General features: G+C 40.0%; 3 protein-coding genes across 3 annotated transcripts in view; all 3 read left to right on the top strand.

The window, feature by feature from the left end:
* Positions 1–4,565: 4,565 nt before the first annotated feature.
* On the top strand, positions 4,566–8,911 carry TM4SF1 (transmembrane 4 L six family member 1). Its single transcript, XM_010163613.2, has 5 exons — positions 4,566–4,802; positions 6,563–6,652; positions 6,742–6,890; positions 8,271–8,451; positions 8,852–8,911. The coding sequence occupies exons 1-5, from the start codon at positions 4,626–4,628 to the stop codon at positions 8,909–8,911; spliced, it is 657 nt and encodes a 218-aa protein (XP_010161915.1). The 5' UTR covers positions 4,566–4,625.
* A 4,628-nt stretch (positions 8,912–13,539) lies between these two features.
* TM4SF18 (transmembrane 4 L six family member 18) lies at positions 13,540–19,909 on the top strand. The gene is made up of 5 exons (XM_010163577.2): positions 13,540–13,831; positions 15,329–15,418; positions 16,592–16,734; positions 18,392–18,572; positions 19,802–19,909. The coding sequence occupies exons 1-5, from the start codon at positions 13,655–13,657 to the stop codon at positions 19,814–19,816; spliced, it is 606 nt and encodes a 201-aa protein (XP_010161879.1). The 5' UTR covers positions 13,540–13,654; the 3' UTR covers positions 19,817–19,909.
* A 5,248-nt stretch (positions 19,910–25,157) lies between these two features.
* The window catches only part of CP (ceruloplasmin), an 18,165-nt gene continuing 16,989 nt past the window's right edge, over positions 25,158–26,333 (top strand). The window contains exon 1 of the mRNA XM_010163603.1: positions 25,158–25,414. Within this exon, the coding sequence (XP_010161905.1) occupies positions 25,260–25,414 (155 nt within the window). The 5' untranslated portion in view covers positions 25,158–25,259. The remainder of the gene's footprint in view (positions 25,415–26,333) is intronic.

The following is a 26,333-nucleotide window of genomic DNA, read 5'->3' as shown; positions in this document are numbered from 1 at the left end:
TGCATCATGGGTTTGATGTCACCAGAAAACAGTTTTTTGAAGTGGTTTATTTGATTGTGGAATTACATTACAGTAGCATTGCAAGTCTAGGGTCAGTAATAGTTGTTCTTAAGTAGTGTTTATGGCCTTTGTTTTTGCCTAGTATTCCCAAGGGCCTCTCTCCTTCAGAGAGAGGAATTTCTATACGCTCGTTTAGTGGCAGCTCTGCCCTGATCGTAACCTTTTGAATCTCCAAGTTGGTTGGTTAAGTGTCAAAGCTACTTCTGTTGCATCATTGCTGACTCCTTCTTAGGACAGCATTGTTCCTAATTAATTAAATCTTCCCTATATTTGTCGCTTCAAGCTGACTTCTTCTATGATTCAGATGAGTTATCTGTCTCAAAATGATGTCAGAGGTAGCAAGTGAGCATATGCATGTGTTACAGCTGTTTAAGGAATGATTGATTTTGTCAGTGATCTATCTCATGGCAACAGGTGGTTGCTTCTCAAAAGTAGCTCATCAGTTCATTTGAGGTCCTGTCGTGTAACTAATAAAGGTTATCTGGAGACTTTCTTCTGGCTGTGACCAGGGGATGATAGACAACAAGGGATTCAGGGGAGCAGTTTCCACTTGTGTCTGTCCAGGTGGAGTTTACTAATTGATCTGCACTTGCGAGGTGGCATGAGGACAATTACAGCTACAGCATAGTGGTTTTGTGGACAATAGCTGGGAAACAGGAGCAACGCATCGCTTGGACACTGAGAGACAGCTGGTGGCATGGGTGGTTGTTTCTCCCTTTGATTAAAGGGAGGTCCTGGGTGTTCCAAAGGTCACTAGGAGCTCTGTCTGAGCAGCTGGCCAAGAGGCTTCCCTTAATTTAGCTAACAAGTGACTGTGTATTCATCAAACGTTCCCAGCAGTTGTCTGAGCTAGTGTGTGCCTCTGTGAGTGGCAACCTACTAAACAGCAAGAGAAGAACAAATGAGAATAGCTAATAAGGGAATGCAAGTGTGAGTTCATAACCTGTGTTGACACACATGTGTTGCATTGCCCAGTCTTTCCAAATTCATCTGTCAGCCAGTACTATTATTTTCCAGGCTGTGTCTCATCTACAGTTGTTGTGAGTTACCACACCCTGCCAGGGCTTCCACAAGAGGTGGTTTTCTCCCATTAACCTTTTGCTGATGGTGTGTGGGACCAGACATTTTGCCAGAAGCATTATAATGAGAAACTATCTGATGGAAGTTGTAGCACAGGGTGTCCAAATGGCAATGATACTGGAAAAGCCCCCTTGATTCACACCTGACCAGTTTTTGTAATGTAAAAATTTTTATTAGCTTCCAAGCTTTTTGGTTTTTTTCTTTAGATTGCTTTCAAGGTAATTGGAAAACATTTGTCATGTGTCTGTTTCAGTGATGTCTCTTGATCATTATTGTGTCTTTTAGCAAACCACATCTAGGGGTGGCTACAAGGCAGTGTAAAGCAGTAGGACTGGCCATTTGGAGCATTAGAAGAAACTACTGGCAAGAAACGCATTATGCTCTTCAGTAGAGTGACATCTTTCTTTCCAACTTTTTGTAATCTTTAATTTAAATCAGGAGATTGTATATGTTTGCTCAGAAAACACTGACAAAAACATTTACTGCATATGTTTTATCCTTTGTTTGGTTATAAGCAACAAGAACCTCTTTAGGTGCTAAAAGAGTTTAAAAAGCAACATTCCATTTAGGGAGGATTAGCAAGATTAACACTGGGGATTTTTGATAGCTGAGGTATAAAAATCTCATTTCCATCAAGGGAGTAGCAGCCAGATGGTCCTGACCATGTGCCAGAGAGCTAAGGAAAGTGTTCTGTAGCATCCTCAGAGCCCATACAGAAACTGAGCCTAGTCTGTGTGACCCTGTTCTTGACAGCATGCTGACTCTGATGTGATGAGTCTGAGTCTCTCTGACCACTTCTGTATTTATTTTGCAGAAATCTTCCCTCCCATCCCCCTTGATTTCCTGTTTAGTAGAGGGATGTGGGTGTTTCCAGGATTACTGTGGGCATTGAAATATACCAACCTCCTTCTGTCAGGAGAGGATTTGGAAGTCTTTCACAGTGGTCCTAACTGCTGCACCTTAAAGTGTGCTATCAAAATTGCTTCACTGCCCTGTTGATTGCCTTGGCCTTCCTGTACCACACTTCAGTAGGTGCTTCTCAGCCAGAGTTGAGGACTAAACCTACAGCCTAAAGTTAGGCTTCAGCCTAGAATTCTACTTTTATTGTCTCTAATAGCACGGGGTGATTGATTGCCTTTTAATGTGTTCTTTGTCCAAGACAGGCATTAGAGCTACAGGAATAGTCCTGTGAGAGAAATCATGGAGTTTCCTATGGGTCGTGGGGAAGCACCTGTGAGTGAGTAAGCAATTATCTTAACTCTTTAAGTGCAAACACTGTGCATTTTGTATAAAAGACTCAAAACCCAATTCTGGTTTTGTTTACAGTAGTGTAAACTGCTGTCTGGTGGTGCTGGAGCATGTCCCAGGCTGCACTTTGGGCCCTGCTCATCAGGTTGATGAGGAGCTGATGTTTGGCTAGTGCTTGTGTGCAGGTCAGTTTCATCATTTAAAACTCGACATGTCCATGGTGCATTCCAAAAATCCACCGCTGCTCACTTTGTCGAGCAGTAAAATTAGGATTTATGAAGCCAACAGGCATGAGAAGTAAAGCAGCTCAACATTTTTGTAACCTATATGCTTGTACAGGTGAGTGATCTGAACTACTATTGTACTGTTGGGGTGGGATTGGGGGCTGCTTTTTTGTGGTAACTGCAGACTGCAATGCCCCTGCAATGCCCCATATGCTTGATAGTGTACAGAATTTATTTCAAATACAGGAAGTTCTTGATAATGTGAAATTTTATTTTGATAAAGTGTTTAGAAAACAATTATACAGGCTATAAATAGATTTTAAATCTACTTCCTAGTGGCCATATGTATGGTGTGGTGGTTGGGTGGGTGAGGGTGTTGGGTGGTGTTTTGTAGGGGGAGTGGTTTGATTTTATTTTTTTTAACATAACACAATAAAGGGAGTTTTCAGTTTAGCAGCCATCTGCTTCTGCAGAGGAAACTTGCAGGATTATGTTTACACTTGTTTTAGTCATCAGAGGTGAAGTGCACAATGGTAAGCCTGTGTTTCTACAGTTGGAGGATATTTCTCATAACGAAGGAAGTCTCCAAGGTCAACAGCTACAATACCCGGAGAAGATGCGTCACAAAACTACATCTGCACAAGACTGCTCTCTTCCCCCTCACCTTGTCTGTTCATGCAAGCGCTCTCTCGCTCAGCTTAAGTGTTGCTTGCGTCACTTACAAGAATACCATGGATTTGAGTTGGACTTCTGTTTACAGTGTTATTTAGCTGTTTAAAAAAAGAAAAATACAACCCCCGCCCCCTCAGCCCAAAAAACCCGAATGAGTATTTTTCCCCCTAAATAACTGAAAAAGTCTCAATACTGTCTCCTAATATCCTATGCACTCCCCAACTCAGTTTGTCTAGCGACTGACTCTGCAGTGAGAACTACACTGTATTATGACCATGAAAGCCACAGCACCTCCCAAATATGGTCTGGGCCTGTGCAGTTCTTAGTTGTCTTCTACCATGCGATAGTAGTGGGCATGGCAGCTCATGCCTCTGTGTTGAGCTGTATGTACGTGAAGAAGGAAGCTTTTGGCTGTTTTAGCAAAATTTGCATGAAGGAAAAGAGAGAACTAATCTTAATTTTTCCAGGTCACTTTGTGTCTCCATTTACTATGCAAATTAGTGTTACTGGCACATGTCACACAGTTTGGAAACCCCTGGTATAATACATTCCTCTTTGTTTCGAGTTTTTCTTTTTTGTGTTTCTGTACATGAAATTTCAGTGCAAGGACTGATTTTTATAATCCTCTTTTTGAAGCAGTATTTTTCACCAGTGTTTACTTGGTTTAGCTTTAACAAATGTTTGTTAATCTAAATTCAGCTTGTCTTCTAATGATAAGAACACTCCTTAGAGGCCTACCTGTCCATTTTACTTGTTTTCCAACATCCAGATGAGGTTTGCTCTTATTCCTTCAACAGGATAGCAAAGCAAGAAGTTGCTATACATGCTCCTTATTGCTATAGACCTTATTCTATTTATACCCAAACCTCTTGACTCAATATTGTTGAAGTCAGCTGACTTTTTCCCTGGCTTCAGGTCATTCTGAATCAGTCTATAAACCTAAAAGTCAAAGCTGCTTCTGACAAAGAAAACAAAACCTTTTTCCTTCAGTTCCTAACAGAACCTGTGTTGTGGTTTAAGCCTGTTGTTCACACCAAATGGTGATCATTCCAAGCGTCATTAATATTAGAGTGAAATTACCTAGTATTCAGTATTTACTTGATTGCATTTGGTTTGTCAGCAATTACGGCATTTAAAAAGGGTGGTGGCGTTCTGCCATCCCTGTTCCTGCACTCTGCAGTTGGGAATGGTAGTTATGTAGAGGTGTAAACGTCATCCATGTAGCTAGGTGACCCTGGTATTTAAGGAGGTGAGAATAAAGGCTGATCTTCTTTTAGGCGTGGACAGGTCTAAGATAGGTTGGATTGGACTAGTGAAAGAAGGATTTGTAAAGCTGAGGACATGTGTTTTGGAAGACGTGCTAGATGCATTGGTTATAAGTTGCTTATCCTTGCCTTGCTCTGCATTGTGGCCAACATCTTACTTTATTTTCCCAATGGCGAAACAAGATTTGCTTCAGAGCACCATCTCGGCAAATACGTGGAGTGCCTTCATGGCATTCTAGGTGGAGGCTTTTTGGTAAGTAATGAGCTTGTTGTTTCTTTCAAGTTTATTTTGATGCTACTTGATATTACTGTTTCTTTACCAGTTACATTAATTTATTGATTAAATATCTCATCAGCATGAATTTCTGGAGCTGTATCAAAAGAAATTAGCTATATTACACCATAGGTATTATTAGGTACTATTGGTTGTCTTATCTGCAATGTTGTCTCTTTAAAGCTGAGAAAGTCATAGGGTCTAGGTCACAGAATCCAAATGCCAAACTGGAACCAAGCCTCTCAGTGGGTCATGGTTTGCCTAAACAGTTAAATCTTACTATTTTGTTACATTATTGACCTAGTCTCCTTTTAAATGTCCCTAGATAACTGGCATTTAGTTATAATTCCCTAATTTCTGTTATCTGAGATGTTGACAGCTATTTCTCTGCCTTAGCTTTTTATTCAGAGGAATTGATTGGCAGTTACCAAAGCTCTGCCTTTGAGTAACAGCAAAGGATGAAGAGTTGAGTGTGTTCATTATAGGATATTGTTAATCTGAAACTGCTATTTTCTAATTTTGTGGACTACATCGTAGCATATTTTAAGTTCCCTGACTCCAGGCTTCCTTTTTCACTTGCTTTTAAAAGTCCTATTAGAAATAGGCTACAGGTCTTAAGGTGTCTGAAAATCACAGGTTGAAAACAACTGCGTGATAAGGCACTCAGTCTTGCGAGGTGCTTACAGCTGTGTTACAGCCTTATTGGAACCTAGACTGGGATTTGCAAAGACTGGGCTTTACAAACAGAATATTACAAGTGAAATCAATGGAACTGCTCCTGGAAAACACTTAACACAACCTCTTCTGGACCTGCAGCATTGCAGCTCAACAATAGGTTTGAGTAAGGGCTGACAAGTATGTGGCTGTTCAACTGGATAGTTTTTATTTTAGTGTCCTATTAAGTAAATCTGCAGTTTCCAGATAACGCTTTGCTCTTTCTTTATGGTTTTCCGAGGTACTCCTGGATGTAGAGTCTTTATAAGTGTAAACTATTATTAAGTCTTGTTAGTGCTAGTGGGGAGGATACTCTGTTTAATCAGCTCTGCTCCTTCTTGATTTGATGCTAAAAGCTCTGGAGTATGGATGATTTATGTTTCTTTCAGAAAGCTTCTGCTTTGTTCCTTTGCATTTCTGTCACTGGAAACTGATTGTGAATACCTAGAAAAAGCTAGATGTCTGTAATGACATGTTTGCCCTAACTGACCAAAATATTCCTAGACTTTCTACTCTAGTCAGACCACTTTGTGACACAGGCAGTGATGACTACTCTTCAGTAACTAATAACCAACTACAGTTGGTAGTACTTTTTTTTTTTTTTTTTAACAAAATAATTGAGATTCTTACCTCGTAGACCTTGTTTGGCAGAAAGTGGATGCATCTTTTTGCAAAGCACTTTATTTGCAGGCTACAGCCTTTAATGTGAACAAAAACTTCCAAAATTTAAGTATTTTTAAATTGTAGCAATACCACAGCAGGCTCTTTATTGACAGGCTCGTTATGTGCTTAAGTGCTGTGTATACACAAAGCAGAAATAGAAATATACCTATCCTGGTGTGGGCACTCCTGATACCAGCAGCAAGGTGCCTACTGTGTTAAATAGGAATAAAACTGAATAATCTATACAGACTGCCCCCCAGTCTCCTGCCAAGAAGCAATATAAATGAGAGCAATGTGAGGACTGTGTTTTATCTGCCCTGTCAGTGCAACAGAACAGTGTGGCTTGTTGGCTCTGTACCTAGGTACTCATTCCAGCTGCCGTATTCATTGGGCTTCACAATGATGACTGCTGTGGGTGCTTTGGCCCTGAAAACTGTGGGAAGAGCTGTACGGTAAGTGAGTCTTTATGCTCCAGTCACAGATAATCCCAGAGGCAAGGTGATGGCTGTGTTGAAAGTTCATGTCGATGTTTGCTGTGCAGATGCTGGCCTCAGTAGTGGCAGCCTTCATTGGGATCCTTGGTTCTGGATACTGTATAATCATTTCGGCACTGGGCTTGTCTCATGGACCATATTGTTTTACTCACCTAGAAAGAAACTGGATCTATCCTTTCACCGAGTCTTCTGGAGGGTAAGTTGTCTGTTCATGAGGATGTTTTATCTTCCCCCGTGTACACGTGGTTTTTATTTCAGTACCTTTCAGCAATATGCAGTAACCATATGCTAAGATCCGTTCATAAATTTATGCTTCTCGCTCACTAGGAACTAAACAGATGGCATCAGTTACCCATGCAGCTGTAGTTTAAAACCAAAGCAATATAAACCCTCTGTCCTACAAAAAGAGATCTGAACATAGATATAGGTATTAATATCTAGCACATGCTGTTCATGTCCATGAACATCTCTAACATAAAGTTTTAAGACTTTGAGGGATTTACAAACTATGAACAGCAGTTGTTATGAAATTTGTCTTATCATTTGTGTAAGAATCTGTTTTTTGAGGCTTGCCTCTGAAATTGCTTTGTGTCATTGTAAACTGGCATAATACCTTCATTAGTGACAATGGCATAGAACCTTTGTAAATGAAACTAGAAAAGGTTTATAAGAATCGTACACTGCAGGGTGGGGAGGGCTAGATGCTTTTAATTATCCCTAATTAGGATTTTCCAGCAAACCAAGCCTATATAGCTGAGTTATGTGCTGTTCCCCATTAATCCCCACGAATCCAGTAGGTTGGAAGAGGATTTGGTTTGGATCGTGACATGCTTTTATAATGTGTGTATGGTTGGCAACCTTGAGGCTGTTTCTAGTAACAGTTTGCAGCTGATGCCAGATTAGAGACAGTTTCAGTATTAAGAAGCCACATAAAGATCTCTTGCAGCAGAGAATTTGAATTTTACATTTCAGCTGCATCTCCCAAGAGCAGGCATTCTTCCTTTCCTGTCCCCTGCAGCTATGACTGGATATAGAACAGGGCTGAGGCCTTGCCGGATGCTCAGCAGTGCTGATGTTCTGAAGGTGTGGGTGAGGAGTAGCAGCTGGAATACTGCAGTACCCCCTCTGAATTTGTTCTGTGTTTGGCTCTTCCAGAGTAGGCATGTCAGTGCCCAAAGATGCAGCACAAAGAGAGGAAGCGACCCATTTGCTTCAGATCAGTAATTGCTATCTTTAAAGGCCCAGTCCTGAAAAGCTCTGTGGTTGTTTTGAGAAATAGCTTTGCTTTTCCAGCTGCCTTGAGCTTGTGTCTCGCTTTAGTCTAAGACAGAATCTTTGTAGATTAGATTTGTTTTATTTTTTTTTTTTTAAGAAATTAAGACTTTAAAATGTACAGTCGATAGTTCTTAAACAGAGTAAACTTTGTGTGGAATAAAGCATTGCATTTTCTGTTTCCACTTAGAGTGATTATCCTTGATGCAGTTACAGATGAGAGACGAGACATAATTTGGTTCTAGTGCGTTGTAAGCATCCCACACTGTCACAATGTTAATATGATTTTAATTGCTCTGTACAGGTACTTGTTTGAGTATAACAAGTGGTCTGCATGTCAAGAACCTCAAAACATCGTGCAGTGGAACGTCACCCTGTTTTGCATCCTCCTTGTCTTGGGAGGAATAGAGTTCATCCTGTGCTTCGTACAGATAATCAATGGCATTCTTGGAGGACTATGTGGGTTGTGCTGCAGTCATGACGAGGTAAGCCATTTGTAGTTATAACCATGCTTCTTAGATGAACACGAAACACTATTGTTACTGATGCTACTGTGGAGTCTTACTTGGCAGCTATTTTTTAGGCATTCTTAAGTAACAGTTCAGTGTACAACTTTTTTATAGCCCTGTTGTGTTCAGCATTTGCATGTAGTAGTTGACCACATGCTTTCAGCTGATTCCTCGGGTGTCATAGTGAAGTTAGTCTGCATAGGGGCTGGAAGGCTTTTTTCTTCCTTAAGGTACCTGTGGTTGTCAGCACTATATAGGTGATATAACTGAAATACAAATCTCCTCGTGGTGGTGGTCTTTGCTGTAGTCTAAACCATTGTTGTGTAGCGTGGTGCAGTTCTGTGTTAGGCTGCTTGTTCTAACTTTCTTGCTTTAGGCTCTCAAAGCAGCTGATAGACTAGTGAGTATGCTGCAGTATCCTGGCCTGGCTTCATAAAAACGGGATAAGAGAAGGAATTAAATAGCACATAGCTAACAAAACCTACAAACAGATCTGAAGAGTTTTTTTTGAAAGTGGGGGCTTTTTGAGTGAGGAAGAGGAATTTCCTCCAAACTTCTTTAGAGTTTTGTTAAAACAGTATGAGCGTGGTAAAATCTGTATCAGTAGTGGTAGTGTTTAAATTGCAATGGCTTAAGATATGAACAAGATACGATTTATATCACACACATTATGGCTAAGAATGTGTTTCACATTTCTAATTGGCAGTTGAATGTTGGGGCTTTTTCAAAGCTATTACTGTCTTCTCATTCCTGTCTTCCATGCTGTCACCGCAGTATAAAAGAGCTGTGCTATGGTTGTCTAAATGTGGTCAGGTTAATTTTAGCCCTTATAGTTGGATACGAAATTCGTATTATTCCTCTTAATATGTGTTTCTTTCTTTTTGTTCCCCCCACAGACATATGTTTGCTAGAAACCTTACACATGCACCAACGTCAACCCACTGGTATATTGAGTATTCTGTGGGGGTTTTTTATATTCTGTGCATAATAAAATGCACGCTGTCTGTTGTCAAACTGTGCTGTTATCATCAATTTAACTGAATTGGGACCAGCCTTTGTTGTCGGAGTCATATGCAGGTTTTCCACTAACCTGCCTGTATCTAAAGACAAAATGTATCCTGAATTTCTTTGGTTCACTTCATCTTAGTACAGGCAACTGCCTGAACATGGGTCACTAAAGATGCTGCTTCCCCCCACGCCCCTTTCTACTAACACAACAGCCCTATACTTATTCTGCTTTCCCAATAAAGTTGCATTCTCATTCTGAGAATTCATTCATTGGAATGAACACAAACCCAATCTAGTCTGGCCTGGATATAAATTAGTACTCAGCTGACACAAAAACAAAGCAGCAGTAAAATGTGGATGATCAAGGGCAGACACATGCACTTCACCTTTTGAAGATTTTTCTGAACTTCACCTGTATTTCACAAATAAAGATTTGTATTAAAAACACCCAGCAGATGTCAGTGATTCTTTTCCTGCCCATGCTGAAACCCTGTTTTCCTGGTCTTGCAGCAAAGGACAGTGGTGACACAAGAACCAAATAAAATCAAATAAAACAGCTGGGTTACAGCCTACTTTTCTTCTCCAGCAGGCTCTGACAGAGTGGAAACTGCTTCACTATTTGCTTTAGATCATTTAGCTGAGCCAAGCAATTGTACATCAACAAGGGTATGCAAGTTCAACAACAGCAGCTCTGTAACAGATACAACTGTGTATGTTGAGTTGTAGTCCTGGGTTTGGGCTGGCAGCTCATTACTGATGGCTGTTCCAAGGACTGGAGGGAGGTTGCCATGCAGGTGAGCCACAGTTCCATGTCCCTTCTGCTGCTCTCCCAAGGGGGGCTTACCTCGTGCCTTCTTAGAGTCTTGAGACAAAATAAAATGTGGGTCTGCGTCCTGGTTTTGACCTCACTCATCAGACCCCCCAGGTGTAACAGTGTTCAGAAAAGGTAGTGTGAATTCAGGTCAGCAGTGATAGATTAATCTGAAACACTGACTTCAGCAGTAAACTGCCAAGAGGAAGCATTCTAAGATCCTGTGCAAAATCTCTGAAGCGTAGCTTGTAGCATATTACAGTGAATGTTTTATCACAAGGTAAAGTAAATCTGAATGATATGCTGCCAGCAGCATTGCTGCCAAGGTCAGCATGCTACGGGCAATGGCATTTTTCAAGTAACAACCAAAATGTGACATGCCCCTTGTTTCAAAGAAATGAGGCTGATTACCGTTATTACTCAGTTTTTTAATCTATCAGTTAATGTTATCTTTGAAAACAGACAAGTTAGTTTCTGTTTACAGGAGAAAAAGAATTTCCTATGAGTGTTAGTGTGTACTTAGTACTACTTGTAACTAGGTGGTCTTGAAAGGTAGCCAGAAACTTGAGGTGTATCTCGGGCTGTCCACACAGCAATGTCTGTCCAGTACAAATACATATCTGGGAAAAAAAAAATAAAAATTAACTGTCAAAATGAAATTGCACACACACATCCACTGCAGCAGAACTCCTGACAGATGGGAAGAGTTTGTGTTTAGAACCTCAGGATATCTGCTTCTTGAAATACCATTTATTCATACATAAATACATAGAAGTGGTTGAGGGCAGTCTTGAATACCGTTTCTGCTTGTTGTGTTTTTCCCTGTCTTGCCCTGATGTGGAAGGGAGGAGAGTATGTGTGTGCACATATGTACACACACACACAGAATTCTGTACTGTGCAATATGGTGTATTTGTATGTAAAAAAGCACTGTTTGCAGGAGGATCTGCAAATTTAAAGTGTGAGGAGTGAGAGGAGGAAGAGAGATTCAATGGAATAGGATGTAATTCCCCTGCAACTTACAGATTTTATTTTTTTTTGCCTTTATGCTTGCGGAACTATTACTTGTCTTTCTGGTACACACAGCTAATTAAAGAACTGAAATAATTTTAGAAATTTCAATGGGCAGAATGATTAGGCAAGAGTTTAGAATTAAAACTTTACTCAGATCCACGTAGCACTAATACATAGCATTACTACTCACTGTTTAAGTTGTCGTTTAAAAAAGGACCAGTTGAATTCCTTAATTGCCTGATAAATAAGACAGTGTTTTGAGAGTTTTATCAGTTATATCATGGAGACATGGTTGTTTTAGGTTCAATTCATTTCAGTTAGCAGAAAAGTCACTCATCCAGAGTAAACATGGCTTTTCGGTAATGGCTCGGCATGAACTCGTGGATATTGACAGCAAGGGGAAAGCAGTTCTTGCAACATTTAGGTAAGATATTTGAGAAACTGGTTGCCGGGTTTGCTATACTTAGTATAAAATGGTTGTTTCCTGTTCTAGCAGCATAGTGTGCCAGCAAAAAACCACGCCTTTGATACTTGCAGAGCTCACTTTAAATACAAAACAAGTCATGAGGTAGAGAGTGCTGTACTGCAGAATGAATGCTGTTCCAGATGTTAGATTCCAATTCAGTTTCTTCTAGTCAAAACAGATTACTATGGGGAGTAGCAGCAAATATTATAAACTGAGCTGCTCACTAGTAATTTTGGCCTTTGCTATTAGAAAAAAAGATTTCGGCCTATGATATCATCTCTGAGTTTTGTAAGAAGAAAATCAGTCCTGGGGATGTGATGTGCCTGCTTTTAATTCAGCTATTTTCTCTGATCTCTAAGGCGCAGTGTTGGTGATAGGAGTTCTGTTCATGCCTGTGAGCCTGCAAAGGGAGGTTTGCCACTAATTTCAATTAGAGGGAGGCCTGAAAAAAGTGTCTGTAGTGATTTAGTGATTAGGGAGTAGAACAGGAAATATGGGAAGATCCTCAGAGTAGAGCCTGAGGATTTCAAAATGAAACCTCCTAGAAAAGAAGGGGAGGGGGAAACGGGAGAGTCACAGCAGAGAACGGGTAGGAAAATTATGTACCACCGAGCCCGTTTCCTTGGATGATCTCATTTGAAGCAACAGGAAGGAATTAGTTACAAAATGCAACCCAAACAGCTTTTATGAGATGATGAGAGAAGCCTTGCGTGCAGAGCCTAAAACAGCTCATGAGAAAACAGAAGGAAAATATGCCATGACATCATTGCTTTTAAAATCTTGCTTTTGATAGAGACCCAATTTTTTTGTTCTCTGACTGTGACTTTCCTATTGAGTAAACCCTAAGCTCATTCTTGAGTTACTTTTCTGATGACTCATAGGTGCATGGAAAGGTTTGGGTCCTGCTGTGAGCATTCAAACAGCTCTGGCTCTGTGTTACTGGGATGGATGTTTAGTTGCTTAGGGAATGATGGCACATGAAAATGGGGAAACTGTCTGGCTTTGGCTTTGAACAGTGCAAAATAGCAAGCATTTCAAAAAATAGCCGGACCTTTTGTCCTGTGCAAGAAGTCGTGTACCTAGATAAGATCTGTAGCTATGTACAATCAGCTGTAAGCAGAGAATAAAGCTACTGGAGAAATATCAGGATTTAATTAATGGAACAGTTCAGCAGCATAATGCTTCAGAAGAGAGTAATTAATTAAAGTGTGACAGTAAGTCTGGCTGGCAGTTTCTAACCAGTGTTATTTGGGCATCTGTGTGCTCTGCAAAGTGGCTGAGGCTCAGCTCGGTGTTTTTGTGAGGCTGCCTCTAGTTAGCAGCAAATGCTGGTTCACCCCTAGAGCTGTATCTGCCAAGCTCTAGTATTAGTTCTCTGTAGTGAGAGGCAGTGTGTGGCCTTCTGTACAGAGACTGGACATACTTACCTTTTGTCAGCCTCTTCCCTGTGTAAGGTAGAAAAAAATTTGAGCTGTAGTAAGGCTGAGCCTCATGTCACAGGGTATCTGTGTTGTAATCCGTGTTCTCGGGAGGAATGCGTTTCTAAGCAGTTACTAGGAAATGAGACTTTTTAATTTCCTTCCTGACTCTGACTTTGGACATATTTCATTTATAAGATCACAAAGGAGGATCTTTTAGAAGGAAAATTGCTGCTTAAAGACGTATGCTTGGAAACGACAATGAGTTTAGACAGCCATATTCATCTATTGTTCTGCTAACTGTTAAACACTTCTCTATCTCTGGAATCATACCCACATCACCCAGTTCCTGGTGATATGAAATTACTTAGTCAGACTGAGGAGATCAAGACACTTTTCATATTTAAAACCTTGTAATTTTTTGTTAGCTTAGAAGAGCAAAACTTCTCAAGTTCTTGAGAAATGGCTTTAGAGACATGTGGAAACTGTTTGAGTTGTCTGCTGATACCTCTTGCACTTTGGAGCATTGTTGTTAACATCCTATTGTACTTCCCTAATGGGAAAGCTTCACATGCTGCCAGTTACCAGCTTCCCAACTACGTGTGGTATTTTGAAGGGGTCTGTTTCTCAGGTGTGATGGTAAGTGTTGATTCTATGTATTTTTAATGAATTGCATTCTACTGCAAATCATACCAGGTTACTGTGCAGCAATGTAATTGTGCTAATTGTATTTTAAAAGATAATATGGATTACTTCGGCAAAAACACTGCAGGCAGAAGAACTCAATCAAGCTGAAAAATTGTGAATATACTGAATTACATGCTATGTATACTTTTTAATTTCATGTAAGTGATTTTGCAGGGTTGATTTTTTTTTCTGGCTTTTTGTTTTTGTGTAATTTATGCTTATATTATGTAGGCAGGTGCTATGTTGATTTAATCCTCTATGGAGGCTGAAGAAGAGCTCTTTTAGCAAAACAAAATGAAACTAAAACTAAAAAAGCTTCTCATAACTGTTCAGACATTTTTAAGAGCTGTATGCAGTCCAGTATTTAGAGAGCTAGATACAGTTCACAATGGATCAAGTGCCACTGTTGTTTGGCTAAATGCAGAAGACTGTCTTGCTGTGATTGTATTAGTAGAATTTTCTCCATTACATTTGTAACACGTTCACCTGCAGTAGTAAACTAACACAGAGCTGCCCACTGCTCATACTGTTCACTATGTTCAGAAAAAACGGTAGCCTCGGGGACAGAAAGCAGTTATGCATACAATCAGTATTTAAAAAGGTCTCATCTGCATAAGTAAGGTGTTTTTATGAAGGTGCTGAACTAGGAGAGTTATTAAAACATGAGACATTCTTTTAAATTATGTATTCTTCCTAAAGCAGAAGAACCTAATCTTTTCTAGTAGGGGGAAAAAACTACCAGGCAGGGAATTTGAACAGAAAAGCAGAGTTGAAAATTTGTGAAAAAGTTAACTGCAATAGTGACATACATATTTTGAAGCATTTTTAGCCTTAGGATCATTACTAGTTTATTAAAAACATATGTGTTATTCTGTTACAAACAGGGAAGCAGCATGTGAGAGGATAACACTGTGATTCAGAAACATTCCCTTTTCATATTTCCCCTTTCAAACCAGTATCTATCTGAGTGGCAGTTTTGTGGTTCTGGAGTCCAAATCTTATTTATTGAAATTATTCTAGTATCAGGTTTAAATAATCAAAGAGTCTGAAGAAAAACACTGATCTGTGTAACTATGTCAGCAAGAAGCTGTTGAACAGATGTGGCTCTATCAATAAGATATCCTTCCTTTCATTGGTATTGATTCTTTTACTTGTGACCTTGGTTTCATTCTTTCAGCTTCACTGGTATAGCAGTGTCCATGCTTGTAATGCCTTGCTGTGATAGGAGACACTGCACTCGTGTCCTTCAAGGACAAGGAAACAGTACAGTGACAGCCTAACAAAAGCAGCCCAGTTATATGGTGTGCTTTGAGTCATTGTGCTTTCCTACTGAGCAGCTTTAAAATCTCGACAGAGCATAACAGGCGCAGTCCCTGCCTTCCACGGGCGAAGGAGGCTTTGGCTTAATATCTGCAGTCGTTTCACTGACCTTATAATGTCCCCTTATAGATCCTTCTGTTGGCAGTAATTCTAATAACGCTGGAGTGTAGTGTGTTCTATCGGTGCTGCCAGAGCGAGAGCTGTAACAAAACCTACAGGGTGAGTCTGTGTTTTATTTTTGTGCATCTCTGTTCTGAATGCTTTCCTGCTGGTGTGTTTCCAGCACATCCTTCTGCCCTTTCCACTGCTCCGTTTCCACTTCCTTTCACAAAGAAGGATTCTAAGTTGAGTTGAGAAGTCACAGAAAGTGTCGCTCCTTCCTTCTGATGCGTAAGCAGGATGAAAGAAAAATAAACAACAACAAAAAACCCCATGCAAAAAAAAAAATCTTTGTAAGATGAAATATGAGCATAGAAGGCCTGAGAGTTTCAGTGAAATGCCCCAACTAAAGAGCTTCGTCCCCTTGCTTGTATTATTTGGAAGGGGTTTTTTTTCTAGTAGTGACTCAATATACACTGTCTGGGATGCAGATATGTTTAATGTGTGGCTGTGTTCCTCTAGCATTTTGGGAAATAGTTTTGCAAAAATGCAAGTTTAAAAAAAATCCCCAAACGATATTTAACTGAGAGTTGTGAAACTGTCTTAAATTCTGTCTTAATGTTTATTTTGTATGTGCATGCTTACTATTCTTTACCTGATATTTTTCTTTCTGAATTTTGAAGTCTGGGACAATCAAATCACAGACTGGTTTGGGTTAGAAGGGACTTTAAAGATCATCTAGTTCCAATCCCCCTGCCATCAGCAGGGACACCTTCCACTAGACCAGGTTGCTCAAAGCCTCATCCAACCTGGCCTTGAACACTTCCAGGAAGGAGCAGCCACAGCTTCTCTGGCCAACCTGGGACATTGTCTCACCACACTCACAGCAAATAATTTCTTCCTAATATCTAATCTAAACCTACCCTCTTCCAGTTTAAAGCCATCAACTCTTGTTCTATCACTACCTGCCCTTGTAAAAAGTCCCTCCCCAGCCTTCCTGGAGCCCCTTCAGGTACTGGGAGGCCGCTATAAGATCCCCCCAGAGCCTTCTCTTCTCCAGGCTGAACAGCCCCAACTCTCTCAGCCTGTCCTCATAGGAGAGCTGCTCCAGCCCTCGCATCATCTTCGTGGCCTCCTCTGGACTCATTCTAACAGGTCCATCTCTTTTCTTGTGTTGGGGGCTCCAGAACTGGACACAATGTGAAATTCAACCCCAAGGAAGCAGCTAGGCAGGCTGAATGACTGGTGTGGAGACTGTCCTCACACAGTAATGTTTTTCTCTTCTTACTTCAGAGTTTTATTTCAATTGTGCTAGCCCTGCTTGGAGTTGCTTTCTCTGGATACAGTTGCATCATTTTTACCGTGGGATTGATTCAAGGCCCCTTCTGCAATTCATCAGGTGGATGGGATTATATCTTCAAAGACACTGCTGGAAGGTAAGAAACATAGGTGTAATTCTTCTAGAAGAAACTGTTAATCAAAACAATAGTCAGACATTCTCTGAGTTTTACACAAAATGAGTCTTTTGTACCCAAGACCTATACTGGTGAGGTTTTTAAACTTAATGGATGAGCACCAGGATCCTCAAAGACAGGGATTTGCCTCCTTGTAAGGAAAGATTAAACATAAGAATCTTTGTAGTGATCAGACTGGGAGGTCCGTCTAGCTAAGTGTCCTTTATCTGGTGGTGGTCACAATCACATGTGTAGTAAAGAATGTAAGATTAGAATGAGTGTGGATGGATACTTTATCAGAATATTCCCTCAAATTCCTCAAGTTTTTGATTCAAAGATTATAAATGGCCTTCTCTGACTTAAGTCAGCTTTATTTTAGGACACTGAAGTGCATCCTGCAATCTCTGCTATGTATCATTAGCATTACCATCCCATTTGGAAACACGAAAGTGAGAGTTCGAGTTCAATGTAAAGAGCCAGATGCTGAATAGTGTACTCCAGATTTGGCTTAAAACATTTCACTTATGAATGTTCAGAAAAAAAGCAACTGACACTCAGCAAGTGAGTTTTAACAAAGGTTCTGGGCTCCCCAGTACAGGAAGGACACGGAACCCTTGGAGTGTGTCCAGCGAAGGGCGACTGAGATGATTAAAGGACTGGAGCACCTTTCATATGAGGAAAGGCTGAGGGAGCCCGGGCCTGTTCAGCCTGGAGAAAAGACGACTCAGAGGGGATCTAATTAATGTTTATGAATATCTAAAGGGAGAGTGTCTAGAGGATGGGGCCAGACTCTTCTCATTGACACCCAACAACAGGACGAGAGGCAATTGGCATAAACTGCAGCACAGGAAGCTCCATCCGAACATAAGGAAGAACTTCTTTACTGTGAGGGTGACTGAGCACTGGAACAGGTTGCCCAGAGAGGTTGTGGCATCTCCCTCCCTGGAGGTATTGAAAAACCATCTGGACAAAATCCTGGTTCAAAAATCCTCTAGGAGCCCCTGCTTGAGCAGGGTGGTAGCACTAGATGACCTTCAGAGGTCCCTTCCAACCTCAGCCATTCTGTGATTCTTGCAGTTAACCTCCAGGCTATAGTATGTCTCACAGTTAGAAGGGTACAGCTGGCACATGTCAGTTGTGCACATTGTGATCCTCAAGGATGCAAAAGCATGGCTCTAGAACAACTGGAAACTGTGTGCGGTGACACCTCATCTCTGCCATTTAGGCTGCATGCACTGGTTAGAATGATGGTGTTGGGGTGTTCCTGCTCTCTGCATGGTACTCATGTCAGCTGGACTTAACCTAAAGCTGAAATGAAATAAATAAAAGGAAAATTCCTGTTTTAAACTTGGCTTCTGCCTTTTGAAAAAATGACAGTGTCTTTCTAACACTTGGGTGTCTAAAAGGGAAACAAATGAAGCAGATGTATTTGAGGAAAATAAGTCTTTTCACTCAGCTGAGTTTGACAAACCTATGCAGGAGTTATGGGGGTTACCGAAAGACTAGAGTCTGGCTCCTAAACTTGAAGCATATAAAGCCCAATATGTTTTTTCTATATATTGTAGGTAAAATAATGTGTATTTAAATTGAATTGCAGCAATCACATTTAATTTACTTCACACTGCTCTGTCTCTAATAGGTACCTCACAGATTACCCTGCCTGGTCTCGGTGCACTGAACCTGCTAACATAGTGGAGTGGAACACCATTTTATTCTCTATTCTGATAGCTCTTAGTGGACTACAGTTGATCATCTGTGTTCTCAAAGTGACTGCTGAGTTAAAGCGAACACTCTGTGGGACCTATTCTGTTTTTGTTCAGGTAACAAAATACCTGAGGTAATTTCTTCAGCATCTCCAACTAGTGTAGCTTCAGAAATTTCTCTCAGTTGAGGACCTACCCTTTTGGTTCATGCATTCTCTATGCTACTGCATTTTTATTACCAGGGGACATGTACTGATAATAGAATTGTTGCGTTTGATTCATCTGCTAATTCCTTGTGGTATACAGGGTTTGATGACTGCTCACTCTGATCTTTAAGGCTAGGATTGAGAACAAAAAAGTATGGCTGGGAAATCAGCACTTATGCTGAGTCCATTAATCTTGTGTCAGCCAAACACCTTTCTTCTAGCATTCAATTTAAAGTCATTCTTATCAACGTGTGGGTTTCACAGCAAACAGAAGAAGATGCAAGAGGTAATATGTACCAGTCGTGATCTAGGCGTCAGTTTTTGCTATATTTTCAGTAGGTTATTGAAACAGTAACTGAGAGGGCTCTGCTTTGGGCACAAGAATTAGCTTGAACCCCAGAGTGACTGATGCTGCTAACCTGCATGCTGGTGTGAAATGGTGTGGTTTAGCGTGGCGTTCAGTTTCCCCAGCTTTGGAGGCAGGGTGAAATTAGACATGCTTACCCCTCCTTGTCCATCTGCACCGGGATCAAGGAGCCCACAGGGTTTTTACATAGCCAGCAATATCAGTGATGACAGCACATCCAAGAAAGATTTCTAATTAGGAGAGGCAGCAGCCCCCAAAAGCATGCATGCATACACACATACATATTTGTGTACCTGCAAACACATGCACACACACAGCAGGGTTAGTTCTGTCATGTAAGTGGGAAACATTGGGAGGGCAGAGCAGGTAGGATGGCAGTGCCTCTGCAGCATGAAGTCTCCTGACCAGTGCCAGTCAGCCAGGGCAGGGGAGCTGCAGGTGCCACAGAGGGTCTTGGGCAAGCAGGCAAGGAAGCACTTGTAGGAATTTACTGTAACAGCAATCTACGATAAGGTCAAGGCCTGAGGCAGTTTTCCTCAAAACATTCCACTTGCTAGTCAATGAGTCTCATCAGCCTGGGACCCAGCCCAGCTTCCTGTGAGGTCAACAGCAATACTATCATCTTCTCCCTGAGCGCAGAGCAGGGTCATCTCTGGAGCCCTGAGTATTTGTCAGATTTAGATTGGATGGGGATGTTGAACAGTCAATGAATTTCCATATTAACTTGAATTGAAAAAAAGAGGGCAATTACTTCCTTCCTTATTTATTTGCAGGCCCGGCTTCTCTGAAAATGGCAAGGAAATCTTCGCTGCTTCGCCCCCGTCCCCCAGAAAACGAGAGAAATGGCTTCTCCAGCATTTACAATGGTAGATTTGGGTGCTGCAAAGACAAATGAAATCCTTGTCTTAAATCTTTGTCTATCAAATCTCTCTATTTTGGATGGACTTATTTGAACTGTTTGACATCTACATTTTTCTAGTTGTTTTCTAATGTGTTCAGTTGTCCCTGGCAGTGACTCTTCATTTTTTTTACCTTCCAGCTTGTTCTGACAATAGGGAGATTTCAATACCATGGAATTGCTTTTGTATTAAAATAACTTTTTTTTTTTTTTTTTTTTTAATAAACTGCTGTAAAAACTGCTATAGAACTGCTTTTATACTCCCCTCTCTTTGTTTAGAACATAGGAATATTTGTTGTTCCGCAAAGGCCTGGTTCAAAGCAGGGGTTGTTCCCTTGAGAATTAGTGTACTAGATGAAGCCATGATTTCTAAGTGAATAAATTTTAGTTATAGACAGACCATGATCATTACAAAAGGCAGCAGCCTATCCTGCTCGTTTTATCTTGGAAGTTCTTAACTGCACAAAGCAATTACTGAAAAAACTCTTATCAAATCTTCCTGTGGTAAGGCTTTTCAAAATGCATCCAGGCCTGATTGAAAGATAAGATACAGCTCTTAATAGCTGCACTGGGTTTCTTTTATTTTATACTCAGAAGCAAACTTCTGTTTTTTTATTTTCATTAAGTATTATGTGACTTGAGGGAATATATGGGGGAACCTTGTGAGCACCCAGTGCTAGCTTATGAATGCTCTTCTAAATTCCCTGACCTTACTGCAATGGAAGGCTAACATTCTTGACAATAAGAATCAGACAAAAAAGAATAATCTGTTTCAAATTAGCAGCTAAAAAGTATTTTTAATTTCTCAAATAATTATTATTTCATTCCCAGTGTAAATTCAGGAGATAACAATAAAGTGGACATACAGCTCATTTGCAGCTGCACGGGCAGTGTTTGGCTGTATTGAGCATTCTGGTTTTGAGAGAATGAACACACAGAGGAAAGTGAAATATGTACTTCAGACTTGCAGTAATGCACGTGTCCCTATTATATCAGAACTAGCGAGATTTAGCTGTATCAGCATCTAATATTGCACGCTGTTAGAACTGCAAACCATACAGTAAGTGGCAGCTGTGGGCAAGATATTTAGAAAAAATAGAGTATATTAGTAATTTAATTATGTTTCAAGACAATATTGAGATTTTGCCTTGATATTCCTTTATCAGATTGTTTTGAAAAGCTGATTTCTTCCTGTAGGATTTGAAGAATGCATCTAAAGTTTTAATTGCTTAGTTTCTACTAAGTTGCAAGAAGTAATAAAGAAATTAATTATGTTTAAGAATGAGGGATAGTCTTTTGGGAGACAGTTCAAGGTGGCATGGCTATTCAGAGATGCAAGATTACACAATGGGGACTGTTTGCAACTGCACTTTTGTTTTTCCCTAGGCTTAAATATACATTATATCATATATCTACTTAAATTATTGTTCGTATGGGTTTGTGGATATTTTTTGCAGACAGAAAGAAAAGAAAGAAAACTTAACAATCAACTTTTACTCCTACCAAACATCTTGGAGAATCTTGCTGATTTTATGCATGCAAACCATGGAGCTGTTTATTTTGAAAATGCTATAAATATTTGGAAAAAAATTTTTGTTATTTGGATGAAAAACATTATGTGTGGGGTAGACATTCAAAGCAGAAAAACCCTAGAACTGCTAAATATACCTAAAGTGAAAGACACCATTTCACTGAGGAAAACAAACAGGGTGTTCTATTCAGACTCTAGCTCAGCCAGGGGGAAAATACAGGCTTATCTTTAGGCAAACAGGGTCTATTGAGATAGATTTTGCTGTGCTGGATGAGAGCAATGAAATACCTTAAAGTTACACTTGGAAACTCTTAACCCTTTGTATTGCTCCTGTATATGTCCTTTCCACTTTTCAATAACTTCTGTCTCTGATCATGGAAAGTCTTGAGCTTGGCAGACAGAAAGAATAGTATCTAGTTTGATAGCTTTTTCCATAGTAGTAGTGTTAATGGCTGTACCTAACCACTGGCTGGGCTTGGCTGTCATCACTTCGTCCTCTTTTTTTTTTTTTGTGATTGTATCTTGCAAATTTACATTTCCGCTCTACCACAGGCTGGTATCTGCTAATTTAGTGGCTTAAAGCAAAGGGAGAGATGTATGTGTACTTTAGTTCTTGTTGGACGTATTGATTCTGCAACCCTCTTTATCTATAATCCAGATATTGGCATCTCTGTTGCCGTAGCCAGACTCAATTGTGATTTGACAGCTCGGCTTTTAAATGGGCAGTTTATTAATTTGAAATTGTTGGTAAGAATACTAAAGGCTAACAATGGATTGTATTTACAAAGTTAACAGCTTGTTTCACATGGGGCTTTTGGATGCAAAGTTAAACTTGATCCAATCAATTTAAGTCCTGATTCAGTTCTAGATATGGTGTCTCCAACATGAACTGTGCCTGGTATCAAAACCAAGATTCCTGTACAGGATATTAACTGATTTGAAATCTAGGCATACCCAGCAACACTGATGGTGATGTTTGATGCAACGTGACCATCTGGCTCTCCAGCTGCAGAATATAAACCTCACCCCAACAACAGCAGAGAGAAGTGGGCCACAGAGCCAGGACAAAGCTCACATCATGCTGGCATACAAGAAACCCTTTTTGGAAGAAGTGTTCCTGATCCTGAAGTGCATGTGCTGCTGAAATCCACACATAAAATGCGCCCGGGCATACCTGGAAGAAAGCCGCAGATTTGAGTTTATAAACTTCAGTAAGTGAGGAGTTAATGCTGAAACCTAGAAGTAAAAGTTCCAGCATTATTTGTTCCTCACAGCCAATGCATTTTGCCAGAGAATTATGATGCTGTGTCTGGAACATGAATGTCATTCATTTAAAACACTGCAACTGGAAATAGCTGTAAAAACTCGGATTTGACCAGAAATAATTGCAGGCAGAGATTTGCAGTAAAATACTGTGGAGCCCCATCCCTCTTTGCATTTTGAAGCATATTATTCCTTATGTAAGTAAAAGTGAGTCTCACTGAAGTACAGGTTCCTGATTGCTAATTCTTCAGATGTTGGGTGGAAGGGTTTTTTCCACATTGAAAAATAATAGATTGGCAGAGATCAAATTAAGCTCCCCAGAATTTTAAAGGGTGTTAACCTGCAAAAGTTTGCAAGAGGTCAGAACAGCAGCATAGGCAGCAGGCTATATAAACACATCACTCAGATTAGGGCATTATGAAATTGTGGGGTTTCAGTTCAATCTCACGGGGAGCTTTTGTTGAGACTTTTTTTATCTGAATACTCCATTTTTTGATTGTTTGGGGGGTTTTTTTCCCCTCAAGGAAAATTTTTAAAGTAAAAGATCAGTTTTATATTTTGAGTGCAATTTTGAAGACTTTCAGAACATTCATAGCATTTCAGCATCCTCAGTATGAAAAATGAGATATTGTGGTTTAAAACAATAAGGGGATATTCAAGACACCAAACTGCAGACTCATAATTTAACCAATTAAATTAGGTGCTTAGTGGAGATTTCAAGTATACTTCTTGTGTGATTTTTTTTTTTCTCTTTGCCAGTCTGATGGAAATTTGAACAAAAATAAACCAAGTAGCCCACATTACATGAACAGTTCTGTTAGCTGAGTATTAGGGAATGACTTTGAATTTAAGTAGTATAAGAGAAGGGAAACATTTTCTCATTTTTACCTCTGTTAATTTACAGAATGGAGCATATGCAACCTGTACAAGTTGATCTTTCCACTGAGCCACTGACCTTCACCCGTGGCAAAGTAAAAAAAAAAAATCCCTACAGAAATAATTTTGAGCATGTGATGCCAACCTGGGAAACTCCAGAATTTCATCATACATTCAGTCAGATTTCGAAAACTTTTCTTTGGCCACAGTCATTTAGACAAAAGCAGAATCCTCCCTTTAATGCAGATGAATAGAAGATTCCAAAAGGTGAGATTATGAACTTGAGTGTGCTGACAATACCTGAAATTTTGGATATGAATAGTGATTAAAACTGGTAGTTTATCTGTATAACACAGTCCTGGTAAATAAGGTTTAAATTTGTATGTTATTAAAGGAAATTTAGAATAAGTGTGACTGTGACAGTGCTCAGAGTGCAGAAGAGATTTTTTTTTCTTTAATTCCAAAGTGACTGAAGATAGAAATTTTTTTAATAGAAGTGTTTACAATTTACAAGTTTACAGGTGGCCTTGTTTATCTAAAGCTTCAGACACAGCCATGATGTAATGGATGCATGCTTGAAAAAAAATGCAATTGCAGATTTTAGTTAGGTATTTTGTAAATGTCCCGTGTTTAAGGTCCAATTTTGTTCTTATTTTTCAATGAGACTAACAGATACAAAATTCTTACAGAAGGTGAATAAAGCAAAAGTATAGCTTTCTGCACTGGGTAGTACATTTAGATAACAGTAACAGTTAAGATTATCTGGAGCTTTATACATCTGTTATGCTCCTAGTCATTGAGGAATGTGGCTTATCCTGTCTGGTGATAGACTAGGAGGAAGATAACCCAGGGAGTTAGTTTTGTGGAATTTCTGAGCCTCATTTCCACTTGGGCAACACTGAAACTGCTTGGAAATCAGAGGCAAATGTCCCTTCCCCCCTCCCTCCCTGAACAGCCAGTCCTTTTCTTCTGTAGCTGTGCATGCCACACTTTGTGCTAAAATTACACTTCCGAGGGAACTGTGGTGGGTTAGCAGAGCTTGTCCTTGTCTAGATCAGTGTGTAAGCTCTGCTCTGATACCAGTGACTTCATTCCTCCAGTATCTGTCTGTGTCGCACCAGTTCAGGGATTGCTGTGCAGAGGGGAAGAAGCAGCGATCTGTAGATGGAGAGCAAGGGAAATAGCAGAAACAGGGAAAATGGGTGTCATGTAGAGCTTTTCACAGCGCACTTAAAAAGTTGGGTTTCTGCACGTCACAGAAATTATTTTCTCAGTAGTATACAAGCTATAGAGAGTGATACAGTGAAGAATATAATGAAGCTTAAATCTGTAAATCCATTAAAATCTACAGTACTTTCAATTCAGCTGCAAGATTTACAATCTAACAATCCAAATGGTAATTTGTGTGACAGTAGATTGGCAGAAATAGGAAAAATTTATTTGAAGATTATCTGAACTGACGGGGTTTCCAGAATCTTTTGTTTACTCTTGACACACAGAGACATTGTGCAACATTTCATTGTGTCCACCAAAGCAAACAGGAGTGGGGAGAGGGGAGGTAAGGAGGGTGGGGGATGGAAGAGACAAGAACATATAAAGGGAAATTGCATGTGTCTGTCCTGTGTTTTTATTTCACATTTTCCACAAGGTTCATGAATGCAAAATGAAGCTATTCTTCCTAAGTTGCTTGCTGGTTTCTTGCTGTTGCCAAGTCGGGGCAGTGAACAGGGAGTACTACATCGGCATTGTAGAGACGGTTTGGAACTATGCACCGGGCAATATCAGTATTGTATCTGGACAGCTTTTTGCAGAAGAAGAGTAAGTAAAACAGTTTACACTGATTGAGTTTGGTTTTACAGTATTATCTGCTTTAGACGCTAGGGCCAGACTGAAAACCTGGTGAAGGCAGTGAAATGAATTGTGTTAGTGTCCCTGGATCTTCTGTCAGACTTATAAGCAAATTTTGATTTTTTTTTTTTTTTCCTGGCTTGCTTGAAAATTTCATTCCAATGCTCTGCTAATTAAAAGCATTGGAATATGTAGGTTTCTTGTGAATTTGTTGCAATGAAACATTTACTAAGTAGAGACTAGAAAAATACCCTGCATGTCTAATGATGTTAAATTTTGAATGGCTAAGGTGCCAGTGCTGTAAAGGCAACTTTTGCTGTTATGTTTTTAATCACAGAAGTTGGACAAATTTAAAACATTCCTCTTGGGCACAGGTTTCCTTTTTAGATATTCATTGTTGGCAGTCGTCATTTTCACTGGTGCAGCAGCACAGCTGGGTTCTTCCATCCACAGTGGAGGAGCTGGGTTGCTTGTTAGAAGGCAAGGAGGGTCCTGTGCAGAGTGGGAGTGATAAGTAGGATGAGGATAAGCATGGTGAGGAGGAGGGGAGGGGAGCACCCTGAAGATATGAATAATCGATAAAGAAAATTCAGATATAAAAGGCATCAGAGAAATAGTTGAGAGAGGAAAAAATGTTCCTTCCTTCTATTTTTTTCAGTGCCTTTAAAATTAAATAGGATGGTACTAATTAAAAACAATGAGGAGAGAAATCAGAAATTAGAAAAATCTTAGAAATACTGTTCTCATTTAATCTGTAGATGAGAGATTAGAAGATTTCCCGTGGTTTGTTTTCTCTATTGAGAGCCAGGAATATCTCAGCCATAATCTGCCACTTCATCAGGCATGACACGAAGCAGACAACTTTTTTTTTTTTTTTTTTTTAAATCAC

This window comes from Antrostomus carolinensis, unplaced genomic scaffold (genome assembly GCF_000700745.2).
Source record: "Antrostomus carolinensis isolate BGI_N321 unplaced genomic scaffold, ASM70074v2 scaffold7150, whole genome shotgun sequence".
Taxonomy (NCBI): Eukaryota; Metazoa; Chordata; class Aves; order Caprimulgiformes; family Caprimulgidae; genus Antrostomus; species Antrostomus carolinensis.
The sequence above is the reverse complement of the archived record's forward strand: the minus strand, read 5'-3'. Positions and strand labels throughout refer to the sequence as shown.

Bases quoted from the DNA above. Each gene is read 5' to 3' on its own strand.
- TM4SF1 (XM_010163613.2), top strand. From the start codon at position 4,626: ATGTGTTTTGGAAGACGTGCTAGATGCATTGGTTATAAGTTGCTTATC. The intron at 4,803-6,562 runs GTAAGTAATGAG...CTCTGTACCTAG, and splicing joins TTCTAGGTGGAGGCTTTTTG to GTACTCATTCCAGCTGCCGT. The intron at 6,891-8,270 runs GTAAGTTGTCTG...TGCTCTGTACAG, and splicing joins TTCACCGAGTCTTCTGGAGG to GTACTTGTTTGAGTATAACA.
- TM4SF18 (XM_010163577.2), top strand. From the start codon at position 13,655: ATGGCTTTAGAGACATGTGGAAACTGTTTGAGTTGTCTGCTGATACCT. The intron at 13,832-15,328 runs GTAAGTGTTGAT...GTCCCCTTATAG, and splicing joins TCTGTTTCTCAGGTGTGATG to ATCCTTCTGTTGGCAGTAAT. The intron at 16,735-18,391 runs GTAAGAAACATA...TGTCTCTAATAG, and splicing joins TTCAAAGACACTGCTGGAAG to GTACCTCACAGATTACCCTG.